Raw genomic sequence first — 17,501 nt, forward strand, 5'->3', positions numbered from 1 at the left:
GTACTACAAGATTAAACAGGAGGCAGTGGATGTGTATTGTAAAAGTAAAGTGAGTGAGTTATTCACATCAATACACAACGCGCCTCATGGCTAGTTTGAAACATTCTGTCAACTCTGATGGGATCACATATTTAGTTTAATCCCCTCACGTCGTCCCCTCTGTCACTAACTCGCTTATTCTTCCTCACAAATCCTCCGTTGGCACCCCAAATGTTCTCTTTCCCGCCATCTGGCAGTGACGCATAATACAAGCAAGACATCGAGTGTCACTTCTGCGTCATCAAGTTTTAAATTAGCACAGCTTGCGTACTTATAATTGTCGTCCACTGTGTGCACCAACAATCAGATTAACTGCACATTAGTTCCAACACAGTTATGCAAGAAGGAAGTAGTCAGACCCTTTACTAAAGAAAAAGGATCAATACCACGGTGCAAATGTGCTCTGTAAAAGTTCTGCATTCAGGATTTTACTCATAAGATACATGTATAGCTTTCGGGTGATCTATTAGCAGAAATGGATATGTGTACAATTAACTGAAACTAAGAATTGTGTTTTTGTTAGTTTAGTATGAGCCCTTCATTTCGACTTTTTTCTTTTTTTTAAAATTAGAACTAAAGTTAATGCAAATGAACAATGGAAGGCGTAGATCAGCAATGTCCGCAGTGAAAGCAGCTTGTATAGTTCCAGATGAGCTAAATCAGCTGATGACCTAGTCATGTCTGCTAATTGACTACTGAGGTTGGCCAGGACAGCCTGCAAGACACTGCGAGGGGTATCAGACCAGTCACTCGTGGTAGACTAGTAAAGCTAATAATGCTAGATGTGCAGCAACTATGTGCAATCAAAATGTTAAAATAAACTTACATTATCATTTTCGTATTTACAGCACATTTTTGAGTTTCGTTGTATTTTCTGTTTTTGGAGTGTGTTATTTGTATTTGGTTGGTTTTTTCCTGTACTTGTTTTTGGGCTTTTGTACTTTTTGTGCTGTCTGTATTTGGCTGTATTTACAGCAAGTTTTGTATTTGGTTTCTTTTCTGTATTTGTCACACTTTTTTTCTGGTTGTGCTTTCTACGTGGGTCATATTTGCCTTCGGTTGCATGTCTTCAGCAGAAGTGTAAAGTTACATAAAATGTAAGTACTCAAGTCAAGAACAAGTACCTCAAAACTGCACTCAATTACAGTACTTGCGCATATTGACTTCATGATTTTTCTCCTGCAGGTACTTTAGAAAACATTTACAATTGAAACAGGCATGACAACACACACGTTTCGATGTTTTCACAAGTGAGTCTTGTCATTAGCTGGTAAAGAGGTGGGGGAATAATGACAGCGGGCTCTGATCTGAGGCTTCGAGGGGGTTATCGGCAATATCTTTGCAACAGAACAAAGCACTGCCTCCCTTGGCAGCCCTAAGTTAGGAAACATGATTAAAGTGCTCTACTTTCTGCTAATCCTCTGAGGGGAAACTTGATAAATCTAGTGAGCAGGAAAAAGGAAGCAAGCAAAGAAAAAAAAAGGGGGTGGAGGCTGGGGTTGGAAGCAGCATTCCTGCCATGTAGTCTTTACATGTTAAAGACCAAAAGCAAAGATACCTTGCCTGCATCTTGCAATTAATGAACAAATAAGTTCATTGAAATGTTTTCTACTTTGCATTAAAGAATTCCCTTCCAGACTGTCTCACTTATGTGTGAGGGGATGAAAAGAGAGATATGGCACGCTTCAAATCTCTCTCATCCTCTGTAGTAAATGTCTTTCATGAAAAAGTGCTGTTATTTGCAATTTGCATCCCCCATCCTGCGTCTCAAGACCAATCACTCTCTGTTTTTCTGCGCCTCAAACCATTTCACTCTGACATTTTACATTTTACATTGTACCAAATCCTCAAACCCTTTTTGTGATTGTTTACCACTTTTTTCCAAGTAAACTAGCTAATTATTTGTGTTGTTGAGTATAATATAGTAAGTCATAATATCTACCCTGTCGTCTGCTGTGCATTATGTTATTGCTCTGCACTCTGCTGGTATGGTAATATCCCCTTCAGACTATTATGTGTGCTGCAGTGCAGGCAATAGAGAAAAGGGACCGGGTTTAGACAGGATAGGAAGCTGGGCGATGAACAGCTGCTCACACCAGAAGCACATTTCTCCATGCCAGTCAACATGCTCCTCTCTCTCTCTCTCTCTCTCTCTCTCTCTGTCTGTCTGTGTTCACTCCAAAGACAATGCAAACAATTTTGCTCAAATATTGGTATCAGGACAATTCTGGCCCCCCAAAATGCTGTCCGTCCAAACGCTCTTGAGAGGATGTATTTCCTGCTGCTGTCATCCAGCGCCATATTAATGACTCCATAAACGTCAGTGGATTTTTAACATTCAGCTGTGCTCTGGTGTGCTCTGCCAAAACTGTCAGGGCGTAACACTTGAACCATTCATCTCCATTTTGCCACAAACTCTTCTCAATGAACAGGGGAAACAAATGGCCCTATTTCAGACATTAATGTATTTTAGCGCTGACTGTAAAACCTGTACAGAGCGCCGGCCGAATGATGAGATAAGATAACTGTTAAATTGAGGATCCCGTCTTCAACAAACTGCGATCGATGTCTTGTTTCCTGTACTAGCTAATGGTTCGAGTTATCTTAGGTTTGAGCAGTGGCGGCTGGTCAATAGAGGGCCATGGGGCATGGCCCCACCATGAGCCACACAAAAAATAAAAAATAAATAAAATTTATAATAATCATAAATTATACAAATTGTCAATATTTGTGTTTTTGAACTATGGAATGTACCCAGTAATTTGTGTAAAATATGATATCTGCGCAAAATATATGCTTTTCCTGCTCGTGCTCTCTGCCTGTGTGCTCTCTGCTCGTGCTCTCTGTCTGTGTGCACGACACTCTGAGAACGCGCAGCTTGGGGGGCCTGATCGTTTTGGCCCAAAAGAGGCGGGTCTATGAAGCAGTTTAGCCAATTGCTGATTTAAGATATAAATGAGTGACATACAATTTAGCCAATCAGCGCCCTCAAATAGATTCAGCTTGGGGCCAGAACGATCAGGCCCCCCTCGCTGCGCGTTCTCGTCAGGAGAAGTCTCTACAGGCGCCCGCGCCAGCGCGAGCACTTCTCCTCCAAGACCCGTTTGAGAGGAGAACTTTGAGGAGATTCTGCAGCCAAAGAGCTGATATCAGATCAGCCTGACCTCACAATCAGACAGCAGACTCGCGGGAAAGGGAAGCAGTACATGAAGCTTCTGTACTCGCTGTACACCAGACAGGTTTGGCGAGCTGGATGACGTCATGCTAATAATTTATTTAGCTTTTTAAAACAACGGGGACGGATCCAGCACGGACAGTTACAGGAGTGAGGGATGAGGAGGTAAGGAAACATGAGAACACCAGGGTAGGGAGTGAGGGATGAGGAGGTAAGGAAACATGAGAACACCAGGACACACATGGAGAACTCTGTCAAGCTACATATTAGACAAAGTGAACATCTTTTCTTCTACATAGCTGTCCTCAGTCTCATCTGCTTAACTTGGTCATGGAGGCATCAACATGTAATAGAGATGTTAAATTAACAGTGAAAACTCATCATAGCTTAATTTAACATCAGTATTCATAATTACACTTCATGTTTACTTCTCCTGATCTTTACCTCCTATAACAAGGTCCATAGGGGCATCTCAAGAAATGAACATGTTATATTATATTATATAAGTGTTATTTACTGATTGTTTTCGTGTTGGAATACATGTTAAATATTTAACTGCCAAGTAATAATGCGTGTTTGATACTTACATTTTTTTTTGCATTAAATCATACTGGGATGTTTGCTGAAATTGATAGGATGGCCCTACCGAGAACATTTTCAACCAGCCGCCACTGGGTTTGAGGCTCACCATGACAACTGACTCTTTCTGTGTTTTGTCGAAGAGAGGTAGTCTGAACTCGAGTGGCTTCGAAACCAGCATCTATTTTAGGGGTGTCTAATACAGACACCAAAATCGCTTTTACCATGAAAAGCAAAAATAAAGCTCGACTGCACAGTAACAATCCCACATCAGTCTTTCCTGCCATCCCATCTGTCCATTTCCCATTAAAAAAGGGCACAATGTAGTAATGATTATTTGTTCTAATTCTAATTCTAAAAAAAATCATGTTTCAGCCTTTGCCTTTGAGACAATTATTCTATCTTCTGCATATTTAACACATGCCTGTTGTCCCAGATTCATGAAAAAGCCTTCTGGCTGTAGCCATGTCAAAGAATTAAGGGGAGAAAATGTAAAAAAAAGAAAAAGATTAAGTGCATCTTCAGGGCCAGAAGAGAGAGAATGGAAGGAGGAAGGAAAAAAGCTAAAAGTGTCTGTTTGTGAAGTTGAATGGCTCTTTGGCTTTGAAGAGAGGACGGAACAACACTCCGGTCACGTTTTCATCTCAGCTTCTGTCGTGCCTCGGAGCTCCCTGGCATCCCACTGAACTCGAACAGTTGTCTGGCATCCAAAACTCTGCACCTCGGCTATAGCAAGTGTAGATGGCCCAGGCACATTAAGGCTCCCCCCCCCCCCCCCCCCCCTCTCACTTTGCCTCTAACGGAGCCTTTCCAGCAGATTCAATTTCTGCACATTCATAATCATTGCAATTCACAAAGCATAATGTTACGTGTTCATGTGCAGACACAACACCTCAGTGGTAGGGCTTATTATAATCACAGAGGAGGCAAAGAGGAGGAAGCGCCAGCAGGGCCTGCACCTCATCTGCTGTTTTTCTGATCCTCGTGCTTTAATGATCAAATGCCCCCTGCTGGCTCAAATAAGTTATGTGCATGTGCATCCTCTTTAAACAGTTGTTTCCTTTTGTTGTGACATTCTTGGAACTGTTATTGTGTTTCAGTGTATCGATCAAGTAAGCTGTCATCTTCAAAAACGTGCGTGCTTGAAAAAAATCTTCAAAGCACTTTTCTTTTTGCTTTGCTGTATTCTACTAACCTTCTACTGCACTGCATTTACAGAAGGGATCATTTCTATACATTTTTCTCTACATTTATCTCACAGCTGTAGCTACTTTGCATCGTATATAAAACCACACATGATACGCTTATAAAACACAACCCATTAAATATTTAATCAGTGGTTCTCAGCCTTTTTTAGCCGATGTGTGTGCCTCAGTGATGGTTAATGGGCCTTCCTGACACGTGTATGTGTGATTTGTGGAAGGGGGCGGTGCCTGAAATCTATAATGTTTTCTTGTTCTTTAGCTGTCCTGAGCTGGAGGTGGTTATCAAGAAACCTGCTCACACTATATCGGTCTTCCTTATTGTTGGTTATGAGTCCAACTGTGTTTGTGTCGTCTGCATATTTTAAAATGATAACTGAGCTGTGGTGGGATGTGAAGTGGTTTGTGTGTAGAGGGAGAAGAGCCAGGGTGAGAAGATGAGTTTAGGCAACAAAACCTCTGAGTTCGATGTGTGGAAAACATAATGGTTGTGCTTTAATTACCTACGTCAACTAATACGTACGTGAACAATGTAACATAAGAAAAAACGTCACCAATGTAGCTTAAAAAACAAACAAATAAGAGACATGACGGGACATTGGCCTCGAAGGACTCTGACCGGCTTGCCTGACCCATATACCTCTCCAACCACCGAAAGGTGTCTATCTCGCATTTCGTACTACGTCACTTTTTGAGAGCATATCATAGTGACGCAGACACGTTTACATTGCACTCAGCACAGACTACATGGCGTACAAATGACACGCAAAAAGCAAGAAAGGGCGTTCTTACTGTACGCTGATTGACCTGCAAATTGTCGAGTCATTAATAGGCCATTTGGTGAGAGCAGACTGGAGGCGGAGATGAAAGGCTATTCATCTGAACCCTCTGTTGCCTTCTCCACAGGAAGCTCCTGATCCTGTGGCACATGCAGGGGTCGATGTTTATGGCCAACAGTTTATTGAAGAGACTGCGGGCGTAGGAGTGTGGTGACTCTCGGCGTTGTAGCGTGTGGTGGTGAGCTATGTTAACTGCATCCTCAACAGACATTTTGGCTCAGCAAACAAACTGACAAATATCTATCAGAGGGAGGGTGATGGATTTCATATAAGAGAGGATGATGCGCTCTAACGCCTTCATGACCACGGATGCTATCGAGCAATTTGGTCTGAAGTCACTGAGGCTGGGGGGTCTTAGTTAACTTTGGCAAGTGTATTGGTACTTTTAATGAAGTACGTAAAGGAGTACTTCTTCCACCACCATCTAAATATCTATACCATGCTACCCCTGATACTCCAAACCTCTGCCCGGAGGCATTGAAGGGAACTTTTTTTCTTTGAATGAATAACACATATTGGAAAATAATTGATGCTGGTGGCCTAGTTTGGGGAAAAGAATCTGTTATCATTGTAAAACATGTTTTGTCTTCCCAGCTGCTACAAAGCAGAGTCCAGAGGGAGAAGCTGTTAGGGGATCGGTCACAGTCTGTATGCCTCAAATCAATACGTTGCCACATGAAACACGTAAACCCAGAGAGAGACATTTCCCTTTGTGAGCCAGTGGGCATAGGGAACTCTGGATCAACCACGTCAGGCGGTTTACCGTAACACTCCCCAGAGAGGCCTTCTCATGTCAGAACAAAAGGAATCTGCCTTTATGTAACCAAGCCTGTAAAATCAGAGGCATAAAAGGCCCTGAAAACATCAATCACATGGGGCACTGACACACCCGCCATCACAGAAGCAAACAGGGGCAAGCAGTGAAACCAGAGATACCTCTAAAGTAGGCCATCAACTATTCATTCTGATGTGATACGCCGACACATATCAGGTGTGATGCGGTCTTTAGCCTCCGCTCGTCTTTACAGGAATCACTGCTGGCTGAGGCAGCAACGCCTCAGAGCCGTTACACAGATTGTTCAGAGGGAAGACATGGCTCCATGCATATTTCATGACGGTAGTCCACTTTTGGGATAGCTCATCGGCTATTTTAGAGATTCTGGTGACAGGCGACCAAGACGCACACTCTATACCAAAAGGGATTGATGTAGTTTTCTTTAAATGAATTAGTGAAGTGACTTGAAGTGTCCTCCTGTAGGCTTTACTGACACGCTGTATAAGTAACACAGCATGAAGAGGACTTCAATTTATTTATCCAGACAAGCTAGTATAATCCTTTATTTAAAGTCTCCACTAGAGAAGCAAACAGTGGCGATGGGCTTCTGAGCTGCGATATCATAAATAAAGAAGTCTGCCAGAGAGTGGGATGATCAGTCATTTATAACACAAGAAAACGCTACCATTCATGCCATTGCTCACACTTTCAATCTCTCTCTTTTTCACCTACTTCCATGCATTTACTCAACTTTCACACTTAAGGTGCTTTATGCATAGTGCCAAGTTTATTACACAGCTACTCTGTGAATAAACCACATGAAATTGGCAGTAATCATTGACTCCCTAATTAAATGAAAGGACATGTTTAGAAAAGGCAGTTGCTTTGTCTTCCACCCACCCACACATACACACACACACACAAAACACACATACAGTATATTGATTCTTACTCACTGTAACAGAGTTAGTTCACATTCAGATTGACAGAAATTCTGCATGCATAAATTGTCTTACATTGATTAAATGTGCTTGGAGGAATAAACCAAATCATTTGTGCATTATTTCTGCCTTCATTCAATAGAGGTGATCAGAAGCATTCATTTTTCCATCTGATGTTTGTTTTTTCAATCCAGTACAACAAACCCACAAACAACATGGGTGTGAAAATTGAGCTGATCCCAAAACGTCTTCAAATTGCTTTGAAGGGAATTTCTGTTTTATAATGGAGTTCCAGTCTTAACAAAACTAAACATTGCTTCACAAATGTCCTGTTGTTTTGCAGGGCTCCTGTATTGGATTGTATTATAGTGTAAAGCTGTTATTGTGTGAATCACCTCTGAACGAGCATTAAATGCTCACATGATCTTTGATGTTGCAGTTGTAGCACTGGTTGACCTGGTTAAATTGTTTAAGCTCTTGCCTCGAGAATAGTGTAGTTCTCCAGGAGCGCTGATTTTGAGTAATTTAAGCAGTGATATTGGCACCTCATTCTTGATGTTGTGAAAATATGGTCAATGTGTTTCTTTTTACCTGAGGGGTTATCGTGGATCACCCATCACTTTTTTGTTTTTTAAATGCTTTAATTGAACAGATAAACAACAGACATGATTCAAGCTTGAACTTCAGGGAATAGTTTCATATTTTTTGAAATGCACTTTTCGCGCTTTCTTGCAACGAATTAGATCGATATTGTGCATATATGTGTTCAATATGAAGCTGGAAATGTGGAAAAATGGTAAAAACACAACATCAAGAACTGCATTAGAAATGAAGAACTTGAAGTCTCCACTTGTGTTTCTCTTATCGCAGTAACATTGGGTTTTAATCCTTGTTACACCTGCTGTAGTAGCTAAATATGGTGTTGTCTATCCACCTGCGGAACTTGGATACAGCAGTGTAGACTCCAGGAAACTGGGCATCAGCACATCCTCTCCCCCAGGACACCAAGCCATAGACCCGGCCCTCACATACAAGCGGACCCCCAGAGTCCCCCTGAAACAGCAGCAAAGAAGGGGACTTCAGGGATGACTGATATTTTACTGAACAAGAAACTTAAAGAATAGATTTGGTGATGTTCTATATTTTTCTTATTGTCAAAAGATGTGTGGAGAGACAAAAACACTGAGTTGATCCTACTAGCAAGTATGAACGGGTAATGTAGTTTATTTTGACTCAACACACCATCCTGCTGCAGTAAATATTTAATATATTTATAATATTTCGTCAAATGTGTATCAATCCGCAGCTGAAAATAGTCCCCAACATGTGCCCAATTTTCTCCTGTTGAGTCATTATACAGACCATTTAGGTTATTCAGGAAAAGTAGAAACGCCACAATGTAAAAATATTCCACTACAAGTAGTAGTTGTGCATTCAAAATGTTACAGAAGTAAAAGTACATAGGTATTAGTAGTGACATTTATTTTTGAAATATTAAAAGTATTATTAAAAGTCCTGTGTGAAAATAAAACTTAAAGTTGACTTGTATTAACTTTCCGTCAAAGTTACGTTAAACGTTGGGTCATGCAACATTATGTACGTAGGTGGCCTAATTATGGTAACAAATTATGGTATTTTAAGCATGATCTGAAAGTTTTCTTTCATTATTGGTTTGTTTTGTTTGATTTCACAATTTTAACCACATATTTAAAACCGTGACCGTAATTCTGGAGAAAATATGTTTCTCTCAAAACGTAATTGAGAATGCTGTTAAGTTTTGTGGGAACTTAATTTCTCAGGGTTTGTCAATGTTGTGCTAGATTATTGGATTATTATTAGCAATGCATTAATGTAAAGCAGCATTTTATGTTGCAGCTGGTTGAAGTGGGAATAACTTCTTAACTAACTATATGCTGAAGGGTATATGTAGTGTAGTAAACTGCAATCTCCAACTGGTGACCTATCCGCATAGGTCCTCTTACCTGGCAGGCATCCTTTCCACCAGTACTGAAACCAGCACAGAGCATGTTTTCTGTGATGCTGCCGTCGAAGGACCCACTGCTGTTGCACTGTTGTGTGGAGACGATGGGCAGCATGACAGTGCGGAGGGTGGAGGGGATCTGACCTCCATTGGGGCTGGTGTATCCCCATCCTGACACTCGACACAATCTGCCCACTGCTATGGAGGCTCCCTGCCGGGGCAGCAGAGCGATGGAAACGTAGCTGTTCAGATAGACCGGGACCCTCAGCTGGAGAGATGGTGAACAGTTTGATCAGTAAACAGACCTCCCGAGAGCCACAGATGGAGTAACACACTCAAGAATAGGCCGATAGTTTGCACCTTTACGAGCATGATGTCATTGTTGGTGGTGGTGGGGTTGTACTCCGGGTGGGGAAACAAAAGTTGAGGAAGAAGTTCTTGCTCTGTGCCCTCATAGATGGTTAAAGAGTAGTCTCCCGCTACTATCATCATTTTGTGTACTCTGCAGAAACAAAAACGCTGTAACGGTTAAATGCTTCTTCTTAATACGAAAGGAATCGTTCAACATTCTGAGATCTATCTGTCTGTTAAACCTGACGCTACAGCCAGTAGTACAGCACACATGTACGTTAATAACTGAAAATACGGAGCCTTTCACGACAGTATGTTGCCTGCAGCATGTCCCACTTCATATGTTTAGGGTGTCCCTATTTTGGTTTTAAAATGATGTAGTTCATGCAACATTTATGTTTCAGCAGTAGGGCCGCGAGGCCGTCATATGCTTGCATCAGATTCCCGTACCACAGAGCTCCATTGTTACTGGTGTGCTTGTATCACTTTCAGGAACATTCTCTCAGTGTCGATAACCTCCTGAATTGCCGATTTGATATGGCTTGAAATGATTGGATCTTCTCATGAAACCATGTATACACACATTTACACGCAGAGAAGTCAACACGAGGTCATCATATGTCAAATAGGAATATTATTGTTGCTTGCAACTTCCTTACGAAAGGCGAAATCCGGGCACACGGTTTTACCGCTATATTATCCCAAAGGTTACACCGCTTTTATATTCAGCAGACGTAAATCAAAAGAAGAAAAATTTGCTCACCCAATGTTACAGTGTGCTGCTGTGATTACCCAGTACTTATTTATCAAGGAGCCCCCACATAAGTGCTGACGCTGCGTTGTCTGTATCGACACAATGTACTTGATTGAATGTGGAACTGGTGCGTATCCTCCCACTATACGTTCCAGGGCCTCCTCGTGACCTGCGACACACACCCAGAGGGAAACAAATACCATCTTAGATGGGATTTAGAGAGAGAAACACACATAACAGTCTAGAGGGAGCTAACAAATTTGTAACATTATTACTGCAGCTGCAGCATCAGCAAGAACAATAAAGAAAACAGCTGACTTCAGTGCACAGATGCTCCCGGCTGAGCAGATCAATGAAAAACAATCTCACCTCTGAGGTACATTGATTCACAGGAAAGGATTAGTCTGACCCATCATTATCTATCTGATGCTAACACAGGAGGGGTTTGAATCCTGCTGTAAAAAGCAGTGTTGTAAAGCAACTAAGTACATTTAATCAAGTCAAGTGCTGCACTTAAGTACAAATTTGAGGTACGGATGATTTACTGTCGTCATTTTTGCCACTTTATACTTATATTTTGAGGATATTGCTGTACTTTTAACCCCAGATTACAGATTACGATTGTACATACAAATGATACGATGATCTCGTAAAACATGATATTACGGAATAAAAAAAGATAATCTTAAAATAAAATTGTACTAAATTATGAATATCTTTACTTTTGCTAATAATACTTACATACTTTCACTTGAGTGGCCTTTTCAAAGCAGGACTTTTACTTGGAAAGAGGTCGTTTTATATCACAGTGTTGCAACGTGTTATTTTTGGTTGCTGCACAAACTGCAAAACTGTGTTGTAGCAAGTCAATTGTATGTAATTCACTGCTTACTGCATATGTAGTTAGCTGCCTTTTAATCGAGATAAATCTTCTTTTTCACATCCTCAGTCTGCAGTATTGTCTGTTGTGAAATTGCACGGTTCCGCTCGGTCGCAGATCCTAAAGACCCATTCAAGATGCCTACCGGTGTCTCCTTTCACGTTTTATTTTTGTGACATAATTGCCACAAAAGGAGGTGGTGGCCACAATAACGTATTGTTGTTGTGTTGTTCACTTTCATCTGTTGTTCCTGAGGTTTCAAATTATTTTGGTGACTAAGCACACTTTTACTGACCATTTCAAAAGCTCTTTATCGAGAAAGGTATCTTTGATGCACTGAGTAAGATTGTGCATGTTACAGGAATTTATTTCTTTTGAAAAGATTTCATGGCATATCTGCTCTTTATTAGATTGTGTGAAGCTTAAAGAAAATGACGTAAACTAAGAGGCTGGGCCGCTGATACCTATATACATGAGCAGCCACGGCGCACCACAATGTGTATCTTACAGGAATTTTAACTGTTCCTGATAATACTTTAAAAGTTTAAATTGAAACTTTAAAATTTGAAAAAGAAGATCAGCAAATTCTGCAATCAGGTGTGTGTACAGTATAGATATTGTAATCACAAGAGTGTCATTACAAAAGACTTTACACGGTGAGCCTAACTGGATGTTAAAATATCACAACCCATGTTTCCATTTTAGTACTGAAATATTTTCAAGTTAAAAGTACAATATATGCCAATTCTGCCCTCCTCTTGTTCCTCTGTTGGTGTGATTTATGATTTAAAGCCGTGAGACGCTCAGTCATGCCCAGATTAAAATGGCTCTGAGTCAAACTTTTTTATCAAAAGACCGTCTCAAGGGAGGATCAGCACTGCCAATGCCACAGCTAAAAGGCAACCATCAAAACATTGATACATGGATGGCAATAACATATTAGATACACATTCAGCCCATTTAAATGCAGATTCAATTCATGAACCCCCCAAAAAAGATGTCAACAGTATCCCAAGATTCCTGTCATTGTAACCAAGAGGCTTCATGCACGAATAAACTATAAAAATTGAGATAAAGAAGCGTACTTACAGTTTACAGCCAGGACTTCAAACAGTACACAAAGCACTAAAGATGACAGGTCCATGGTGAGACAATGGGGAGAGCAGTCGGCACGCAGAGTGAGGAATCACCTGTGTACGTGTCTGATATTAACGTGAGGCCACACACCTGCACTCTCAGGTTTCTTATAGTTCCTTAGTTCCTATTTCTGTTTCCATGGTCACCTCCCTTGTCCTGGACCGATATATAATTAAAGATTCCACAGCACGCCCCATGTCTCAACTCTTCCATGACTTACTCAAGCTGCCCTGAACTTCATCATTGTTTATTTAATCACCCAGTTGACTGCAGGCCCATTTAAGGTCCCACAAAAGGTTACGCATAGACTGTTTCTTGTGTTGCCAGTTGTATCCTGCAGTACAGTTACTGTAATGTTGTAGCCCCGTCAGCTATGTCCAATATTTGACATTTTGCAGCTTGTGATATGGATCAAATGGGCTGCTATCCCCCTGAATGAAAGGAGATAAGTAAGAGTCTCTGCAGCTCTTCATCGCTCTACCTTCTCCTCTCACTTATTTCCTCAGGAAGGATTAATGAGGGTTTTGACTGATGGAAAGCAGCAATGGCTTTTGTATTTGACTACATTGAGCCAGCGCTGCTGCTCCACATCTATTTTAGGAGTGTGTGTCGTTAAAAATGGAGCACGGCGCAGACAGGTCTTGTCACTGCTACAATCCCTCTGTGGAGGTCCTGACCTCAGCTGGCTAATAGCCCTCTTTGTCGCCCTCTGTGCTACTGATAGCTGTGCTCGCACATCCCCAGAGTGCTGACCATTGCCTTTATTCCCGCAATATCCCCTCTTCAGTCCAAGTGCTGTCGTCATAGCACGTGGCTGCCAGCGGTCTCACATTCGTCCACCTGGCCGTAGCTTAGATTGTATTACATCTGTTGGACTTGACAAAGGTTATAAACAAAGAACTAATGTGTTTAACAAACCTGGGTGTAGTATAGCGATACAGTGGCGTGTGAATTGTTTGCCTATTGTATTGGAGAGAACTGAATGTACTACCAGAGAGTAATCTGAGTGCTGAGGTGAAATATTCTTTTAATTTTCTAAATGTAATTCATACAGATGTTTTTTACCTTGTTTTTGGTCAGTTGCAACGTGGTGATGTAGACACTATCCCTATCCCAGCCAAATGACAACATGTATCAATGTCTGCAATGAAACTTTTTAAAGAACACTTTCAAATTGAGATGTTGTGTGTTGATTTGTAAATGAGACACATGTTTGTTTATCAATGTAACATGAACTACAAAACCCAGAGTGTACTGCTGTTCAGGTTTCTAAGTTCATTGATGCATTTAATTGTGTCACTGTGATTCTTTATTAAAAATAATTATTTCCACTACAGACACGTAAGAATCAAGCTAATTAATACAGGCAAATCTAATCACGTCAACAAGGTTATAACATTTATTCTGTCCATAATATGGTGATGGTGATGACCACCTAAAGGCGTTCCCATCCCAAACATTTTCATATCCCAAGATGCAAGCAGATAACTAGAGCTTAGAAACAGTCATAATACACAAGAACACTTTAACTTTGTCATGTAGGTCATTTTCATTGTTGCAGCGTGAGACGACACAAAACAAGACGAAGAGATCAATTTAACAAAAGATTTGGACATGGATACAATTACACTATAAAAGGCAACTAGAGAGCACTGATCCCACCAGTTGGACATGCTCTGAAGGTTGCTGTGTCTGGGCTCACAGGTACGTAGAAGGTGATTCTAATCTTTAATAATTAACATTCAGGGCCGTACCCTCTATCACCAGTTTATTTTGTAGAATAAATGTTTAAATTGTTTTACCATTCATTTAGTCATACATAGTCTAATGAGGGATCAACTGAGAGGAAATACGGCAAGAAAGTTGTACGTGTATAGCCGAACCATAATTAGCGACAATTTTTTTATTTCACACAAACACAATTAGATTAGATCAGGATTGTCAAAGTAATTAATTTAGTTGGCACTTATACACTGTGTATAATGTGCTTCTAAAAATGTTTCTGCATTACAGATGATAAGTAAAAACATGGCTCTGCTGCAAAGCTCAACTGTGCTGTTGTTTTTGGCAGTCTCTGTGTCAGGTAAGTTCCTCAATCCCAAAATGTTGATACCTGAGTGCGTAATAAAAGGTATGAAATCCTGCTCAACATGTAGAACCACGTTGAAAGGGGCATTTACAGAACATTGGCTGACGTCAGGGTGAAAAAGGAAATTGTATTTGTCCTATATCAAGAGTAATGGACATACCAAAACTCTGCCAACTTGAGACTGCCTCCAACCTCTCTTTAAGATTATAAAGAGCACAGAGCATTACATCAATTTGACATTTTTTGTGAAGAAAAAGAAGTTACAGGGCACCTGTTCTCACTGTCTTCAGAGACCTTTGCACAGAGAATTATTGGGGGACAGGAGGTCGTGCCCTACTCTATCAAATATCAGGCATCCTTGCAGTCCCTCGATGGACAACACTACTGTGGAGGAACCTTGGTGCACGCTCAGTGGGTGGTCTCTGCTGCCCACTGCTGGAGAGTGTAAGTACTGACACTATAAAATGAGGGAAGCATTGCTACAGTGACGACGTTAAATTGGCATTTTACTGTATTTTACACTTAAAGGGTCGACACTGAATCACCTTTTGTCTGTTTTTCGCCATTAGGGCAAGTCGGATGAAGGTAGTGCTCAGTGAACACAACCTGAAGAAACCTGAAGGATTTGAACAGGATTTTAAAGTCTTACGGATATTTGTCCACAACTATAACTACAGGACATTCGAAAACGACATCATGCTCATCAAGGCAAGCATAGGAGAGCCAGCCTGAAATAGTGGGGCTCTTGACACATGCATACACTCTTCACTCGTGTTTGTAATTGATGAATAATGCCATTGCTTGGTTAGCATATGTAAGCCTGAACTTTAATTTGTGTTACAGCTGGATAAACCAGCACAGCTGAATGCCAATGTCCAGCCAGCTGTTTTGCCAGTTAATACCCGTCCTCCACGTTACAATGACATCTGCACGGTCAGCGGCTGGGGTGTGACACAGATTTACAGTAGCTACCTCTCTCCTGCGCTACGTTCTGTGGACGTGAGACCTATACCTTACTGCCGTTATTATTACTGGGGGATGATCACTCCAAACATGTTGTGTGCTGGATCTCAATGGGGTGGCAAAGATTCCTGCCAGGTACAAAAACATTTCCTGTTGCATGGTCTGTGGATTGGGCGCTTGTGTTAAATGCTTTCACTGTTGCTTAATAACAATGTTGCAGAAAGTTTTCTTCCATATTACATATTATTTTATTATAATAATTAATATTTCCCTTTTTATTGCTCCGCATGCTGAGTATTGTATGTTTCTGCGTTGCATGGTTTAATTAGTGCAGTACAATGTAGCATAATGATGCCCTGTGCAGCCGTGCTACATTTACTGTACTGTACTTAAGCACAGTTTTGATGCGATTAGCAGTCAGAAGCCAACAATACTATTTACACCAAGGAGGAATAGACAATGTGGGTTTTGCACCCAAGTGTTGTAGCAGGACAAAGACAAGCAACCAGGTGTCTGTAGTTAACAATGCTATTTACACCTGACCTGGGCACACATTAAATAATGTATGTATATGTATATTTGTCCTAAACCTAACCAAGTAGTTTTGTTGCCTAAACTGTAACTGAATACTTAAAAGATTAATAATAATAAAAATCAGTGTAAAGTGTAAAAATACACTGAACAAACCAGTTTCCTGAATGAAAGTCCTGAGTTTGACCCACTAATCGTCCCCCCACCTACTCTCTATACGCTCTTTATGCCACTATTACTATCACTACTAAAGTTTTCTGCCAGAAAGAGATTTTTGCCAGAAAGCCTTTCTTGTTAGCTTACTATTGCTAAATTAAGTAGCATATTTAACTTGGCCCGGTGTAAATAGCAGAATTGCTGTGGTGTCACCCGCCCGGTTACTTTATACCTTCTACTTCAATCTAACTCTTTGAGGCACATACTCTTTATTTCACTACATTTATTTGACAACTTTAATTACTTTGCAGATTCACATTACTAACACACAATATAATCGACAAATATGATATGCTAAACAAAGCTCAGAGAAGCTCAGATTACAACACATACAGATGGAGTGTGACTTCATTCTCTGCTAGGTACTCCACTATATCTTTACATTGCCAATAGTTGTTTGCTGCTATATTAATGCTCTGATTGTAGTATAAAGAACCTTTCAGTAACATAATTATATCACCACAGCTGTGCAGTGCATGTTGTCACTACTATGATCCCTTTTTTCATTGTTACTTGTATCCTATTTCAGTAACTATTTTAGTTTATTTTGTTCGTCATTTCTAATGTGTCTTTGTGATCCACAGGGTGACTCCGGTGGTCCCCTTATTTGCAATGGCAAATTGGAGGGCATTGTCTCCTGGGGTGTCAGCTGCGCAAACCCATACTACCCTGGAGTCTACACCAAAGTGAGGAATTACGTCAACTGGATCAAGATGATAATCAAATATAGAACACAATGAGCAGTTGCCACAATCAAACAGCTGATTCACAACATTGTGTTTAATGGCCTATTTTGTCACAAATTACTCTCTCTGTGTTTAGTACCAATTGTCAATATTACACACTTAGTTTAATTGCAATTCATAATGTTAGGATATGTTATAGAGAGCCACGGTTATAAGTCATTTTTAGATGTTTCCAGGTTTCCGAGAAATGTGTTGATATGCTTGCAATTCATTGATTTTTCGTCCATTGTTTTGATAGAGAAATAAGATAGAGAAATAAAGCCATTGTTATTATTTTATTATTATTATTATTGTTGTAGTAGT

At 40.6% G+C, this 17,501-nt stretch overlaps 2 protein-coding genes across 2 annotated transcripts; one reads left to right on the forward strand and one right to left on the reverse strand.

The window, feature by feature from the left end:
• Nucleotides 1–8,432: 8,432 nt before the first annotated feature.
• LOC306780530 (trypsin) lies at nt 8,433–12,660 on the reverse strand (the record flags this gene model as incomplete). Its single annotated transcript, XM_079272939.1, has 5 exons — nt 8,433–8,603; nt 9,533–9,799; nt 9,892–10,033; nt 10,646–10,805; nt 12,606–12,660. The coding sequence occupies 5 exons, from the start codon at nt 12,658–12,660 to the stop codon at nt 8,433–8,435; spliced, it is 795 nt and encodes a 264-aa protein (XP_079129065.1).
• Nucleotides 12,661–14,681: 2,021 nt separating this feature from the next.
• LOC306780717 (trypsin) lies at nt 14,682–17,192 on the forward strand (the record flags this gene model as incomplete). The annotated part of the gene is made up of 5 exons (XM_079273151.1): nt 14,682–14,736; nt 15,033–15,186; nt 15,312–15,450; nt 15,586–15,840; nt 17,037–17,192. 5 exons carry the CDS (start codon nt 14,682–14,684, stop codon nt 17,190–17,192), a joined length of 759 nt encoding a protein of 252 aa, XP_079129277.1.
• Between the last annotated feature and the right edge of the window lie 309 nt (nt 17,193–17,501).

Source organism: Melanostigma gelatinosum (genome assembly GCF_949748355.1).
Source record: "Melanostigma gelatinosum genome assembly, chromosome: 8".
Taxonomy (NCBI): Eukaryota; Metazoa; Chordata; class Actinopteri; order Perciformes; family Zoarcidae; genus Melanostigma; species Melanostigma gelatinosum.